The 5,709-nt window shown below is 32.9% G+C and overlaps 1 protein-coding gene across 1 annotated transcript in view; it reads left to right on the plus strand.

The window, feature by feature from the left end:
• The first annotated feature begins 457 nt into the window (after nt 1–457).
• The window catches only part of LOC115245334 (thrombospondin type-1 domain-containing protein 4-like), a 71,744-nt gene continuing 66,492 nt past the window's right edge, over nt 458–5,709 (plus strand). The window contains exons 1-2 of the mRNA XM_029823613.1: nt 458–907; nt 2,016–2,154. Coding sequence (XP_029679473.1) covers nt 2,045–2,154 — 110 coding nt within the window. The 5' untranslated portion in view covers nt 458–907; nt 2,016–2,044. The remainder of the gene's footprint in view (nt 908–2,015; nt 2,155–5,709) is intronic.

Raw genomic sequence — 5,709 nt, forward strand, 5'->3', positions numbered from 1 at the left:
GTATATTCTTCGCAGCTGTTCACACAAACGGATCGCACACGCTGTCTCGCGATCAGAAAACCGCGTAGACACCTCTTTATACCCGCCGAATAGCGACTTAATATATCAGTGCTGTAAATTTGTAAATTATGCCTTTATGACTCTTATCTGTCTGATCTTTCCGTAAGTGCTCTCTCGCGTATCGCGTATATAATCGCGGTATTCCCGATAAAAATAAAATAGCTAAAATAGAATCGAGATTACATATTGGAAAACATTCGAGAGTTATGAAAGTTGTACTTGCATATTTTCGTATATAAAGAAAGTAAACGTGGCGATAATTATATATTCCAGGACTTTGCTGTATTAAGAATTGAGATCAAAAGAACGAATACGAACGAATATAACCGAATATCAATGAAAAAAACGTTATATAATTAATAATTTTGTAAAAAATTATTTTATAAAAAGATAAAAGAGAAATAAATAATTAATACCTTTTTTCGCGCTTGTGTGCTGATATTTGTTTATGATCATTCGTACTTGTCTATTTGATCCGGATAGTTAACCAAAAAAATCTCTGATATATTTAATATAAATATTAATGTGTGTACTATATTACTGAATATGTATTTACGAAAGAAAAAGAGAGAGAGAGAGAAAAAAGACGCTAAATTCTACAGCGCGCTGATTCTTTTTTTACATCGCTTTGTTGTCATTCGCGAAGGTGAGACTCGAGCGGCAGGTAGGCAGCCCGAGACACTCTGTGTTGTCGCAGTACTCTATGGAACGCGGTCGCGAGAAGTACGTATATCAAGAGACGTGAAACGCAATTTTCTTGACAATTGACAATTATTAGTTTGTGCAATTAATTAATTTTCACGATTGACAACTCAAGAGCGTACCGAGGCGACGGCTATCTATCAAAGTATGTAAATACTTCGCGCGATTACATTTCAAGTATAAATTGAAGCGACAAAAGGCATACAAATTAAAAATTGTTTTATTCGGATCTTTATTTCTATTTCGTATCTTTTCCCCGCGCATTTGATTACCTCTCGCGACAAGCAAAATTATCACGGTTATTTGAGTAATGGTTGAGTTTAAGTAATGAAAAGATATGATATATATATATATATATCGATCATTTATTGATAATATGTGTGTATTTTGCGGCATTTTACATTGTAATCTACTATGCTTGGAATGTTAAATCTCAAATTTTCATTTTCCAGTAGTCGTTTAATTTATATACATGCTTGGTACTCGGAAGCATGTACTAAGTTATCGGAGTTATTCCAAATATGAAGAGTTGTATTCGTTTGTCTGTTGCAATCTTGAAACTGATACAATTTTTATATCAATAAATGTTATCTATTTTTCTAGCATAATTTAATTATAAATAATTATCATGCTTAATTTGCTGCAAAGTCATCGATTTTAATTATCAAATAACTTTGCTAATTAACTTTTAATAAAATAAATAATCGTATTATTATCGCATAAAAATAAGAAAATAAATAATTGTCATGCTTAATCAGTTCAGATATCATCAATTTTAAATTTATTGCGTCGTTAGACGTTTCTATTTATAATGTTTAAAGAAACGATTATATTATTGCATTGTGCAAAAAAAAAAAAAACGCGTTGAATATATTTAATCTTTTTATTCGGTATCTACATACATTTGCGACATGTGTTGAAATAATTACTGGATCATTCACGTTCTAAGCCATTAGTGTTTTCAGGCAAGTCGTAAAGCTTTAAGTGGAACTCGAACCGAATCTAATAAGCGCCAGCTCGGCGACGGATGGCGCATTAAAACTTGGTCACGACGTTTGGGCGAGAAAAAAAAAAACGGGAAGCTTAATCTTCTGAAAGTTAAGGCGATCGGTCTGCCCAAACGACGCCTCCTCTCTTTCGCGCATTGCCCTTCGCCGCCGTGACAAAACATCGTGATTTGTTGCGTGGCGCCCTTCGTACGCTCTCTATATCATTCGTCTGATAATGACCTTCGCCCTTCTTCTTTAATGCAGGATGGCCTGAGCCTCGGAGCAAATCTTCCATGGACCGTCCACGAAAATCGGAGGATGACTCGCTGCTGCCGTGCATCTTTCCAGGGTTCCCGCGTCGACGATGCCGCCGGCGATCAGTTGTGATCAGGATGGATCTGGGGTAAGTAGCACCATTATTCTAGTATTAGAACACATGCATGTTGTAGTAATAGAAGTAATATAACATCACAAATGTGCGAATAAAAATGCTATAAGATACGTATATTAAACTTAACGCAAAACAAAAACAACGAAATAGCAAGCAAAAGATATCGAAAATAGAACGATATAATATATGTATAACGTATTCAACTATCTGAATGTATAATTTGAAGCAGGCATGATTCATGTATGGATTTGAACTTTAAGTGGCATGAACTTAGCGTGTCAGAATTTATTGTTTTTTAACTCGATCATGTCAGAATTAAAAAATACAAGGGTCAGCAAAATATCCAAAATACGAAAAATATCCTGAACATGATAAGAAATATGTTAAGATTTCGTTTTCCGTTTTAAAGTGTCGGTTTATAGTTTTAAACTTTTCGAAAATAAAAGTGGATGTTTAAATTATTCAAGATATTCGCGTTGAACATATGTTCGAGCCAGACATCTTGTGTGGCATCGAGCTTCACCTTCGAATAACACGCATGCTTGAAATATAGCTCGAAAACGCGCTTTCTACGTGCAAAATATATGAAGCGCATTCGTGGTAGATACATTGAGAGTAACTCGTTGCACGCGAGTGAGTTACGATATAATTAGGCGCCGGTATGCAAAACGGGAGATACTCGATAAAACACTGATGAATTTATAAGTGCCGTTGAAGGTAGCGATTAAAAGCGAGATATTTATAGCATCTCTCATTTCTTAATCTTTAAATATTTGACAGAATTTCTACGCATACATTGTTAAAATAAATTTATATAACTAACATAAAACATTAAGATCCTGAAAAAATAATATGAAGAAGGTATGATTTCAAAAATTATAAAAATAAAAAATGTGGTATAAAAGGATATTTAAAAAATTTTTTTAAATTTATTTTTTGAGAATTTAGAAACAAGTCGTTTATTCTTACATTATAAAAATAATTTTGTAATAATTTTATTTTCTTTGAATTGAGAAGTTCTTATGAAATCGTAGAGTTAGAAGATAGAATCATCTAAAAATATTCCACGTAATATATTCGTAATGATGGTATGCAATCCGAGCCGCGGTGCATTTCGATCAATATTATACGGGGAGGGAGATAAAACATCGAACAAGCAAGAGAGCATTTATTTCTGGGAAAAATACAATCTTTCGATAACTCGTCATTTTAACGAGAGGAATATCTCTCTTTTCTCTCGTCGTTTCGCGCCGCGGATGTATGCCTGGTGGTTTATTTTAATACGCGGATATCTTATAATAATTCTCTTGATATGTGTACATTGCGCGCGCAAGCCCGGAAAACGGGACATCAATCGTCGTCCTCGTTACTTTCGATGCTTCGGGCAGATGGTTTCTTATTATTCGCGGCCGTCTCCCTTTATATCGTGTATATGCCAATGTCGGTGAATAATTACCGTTTTTCGATCAGGCAAGTGCATCATCGCGTTTCCGCGTCTTTCGAAAAAACGCGCAGCTCTGTTTCTCCCAATGGCGTTTTGTCTCTCGTTCGATTTTTCTCTCGAGACGTGCCTTCGCATGAAATCCATTTCTTATGCCTCAATTTTTATTCCGACGTTATCTACTAATTGAAAATTTGATATAAGAGAAATGTAAAATTTTAGAAAATAAAAATTCTAAGTAAAGCTTTGCATTTCTTTTAGAATAATATTGATTTACTTGAACAAATTACATAATACTTATCACAATTGTTTTTTTGTGCATCGCATAACTTGGCTTATGTCAAATTTTCACTGTCTATATTAAAGATAATTTATATTAAATCTGCAGTTATAGATAAATATGATTAAAACATGTACACTATATAATTATAGTCAAAACATGTGATATACAATTTAAAAGTTGATATGTTTCAGTCCTTATTTGAGGAGGAATGTTGTTTAGCATTTTTTTCTACAATTATTCTCTTTTTATCAAATCACGGAATTATTTTTTAATTTAGTTTTGTTCTGGAGACGGATTAAACATTTTAGAATTGTTAAAGTTCACTATTTTTTAGCACACGCTATTTTCGTGCATCAGAAACGGAAGAATGCGAATTTCTGAGAAATTCTCCGTTTTTTTATGTGAAATTTTTCTGCGATACAAAATGCTAATTATCCTTGTTTTAATTACACCGGAATAACTATAGCGCACAAAAATTTCCGCGGCGAGGTTATTAAATTTCAGCTTTAACAGTGAGAACGGACATAAAGCGTAGAAATGCGAAAAATTAGCCATGCCATATTGCGGTTATCTGCTATCTCGTGCAAGTATTTCGTTATACTGAGATAAAAGCACTTGCTTTTTCCAGCAACTTGATTTTTCAGAGAATACGTACATAATATTTTATAATACATTGCACGGATTTAATCGTACAAATAATATAATTCACGTTTTCAATTTTTCAAATATTAAATCATAATTTTCATAATTTTTTGAATTTAACACATCATATATTATAGTTTATGAACATATCCTTATTTTACCAAACATTTTCAATCGATAATTATAATTGAAAATTATATTCTTCAAACTTTTACAAATCACTACAATGTACGTGAGTCAGTTATCACATAACGTCGACAACATTAAAGTAAAAAAATATATTTTATATATGGACCCGTTTTTCGAGATGATCCGGAACCGCGGGGGGTTAAATCACTCGGCTACCTCGTGAAAGTGCTTTTATAGCGCTACAACGAATAAAATCATTCGGCGCGATTCAAGAGCTCGTACGTCGCTCGTCGACGTTGACGGCCGTGAAAGTACAATAACTCGTACATCACCTTACAACATTAATCCCGTGGTGACGAGGGGATGAATCCTCTCGACAAAAAAGAATTGATTTGAACAATAAGCAATCTGTAGCAAACCCGTATGGTAATTATGTTAAATCTGAACGCGCACATGTACGATTACTACTCTAATCCTCCTTCCGTGGATCACATATATATACATTACATATGTGATCCGGGACGAATATACAGAGCATTTCAAAATCTGCATATTTTCCTCATTTATTTATTTTCGAAAGAAAACTAAGAGATCCAGTTTTTATACAGCCAATTGAATAGTATACAGTTTAGCGAATAATATCTTTAATGATATAAGTAATTAATAAAAATGTGTTCCTCGGCTGATATCAAGTAAATATTAATTTAATAAAATTTTAATTTGAGATTTAATCATCAAGATACTTAAATTAGGCATGGAGATACCTCTCTCTCTTGGCACTTTGATCGAAAATTTTATACATGAAAAAACTTGATATCTCTGCAATATTCCACGTATTTACATACGGCATATGTAGTATGTCTAAACATGTACAGTACGGCGCAGAAATCTTTATTATTAGTGAGGTTTTTCTCTAATGAACTGTTACAGAGTTAACAGAAAAGAAAAAAAATTAAACCATACACACAAGTTTTTAACAGGTACTATATGACTACATGTATGTGATATAATATACAATTTATTCGTCATATTATATTTGTATAAAAAAAAATTTATAAATAATTAATTTTTA

Source organism: Formica exsecta, unplaced genomic scaffold (genome assembly GCF_003651465.1).
Source record: "Formica exsecta isolate Colony F162 unplaced genomic scaffold, ASM365146v1 scaffold947, whole genome shotgun sequence".
Classification (NCBI taxonomy): domain Eukaryota; kingdom Metazoa; phylum Arthropoda; class Insecta; order Hymenoptera; family Formicidae; genus Formica; species Formica exsecta.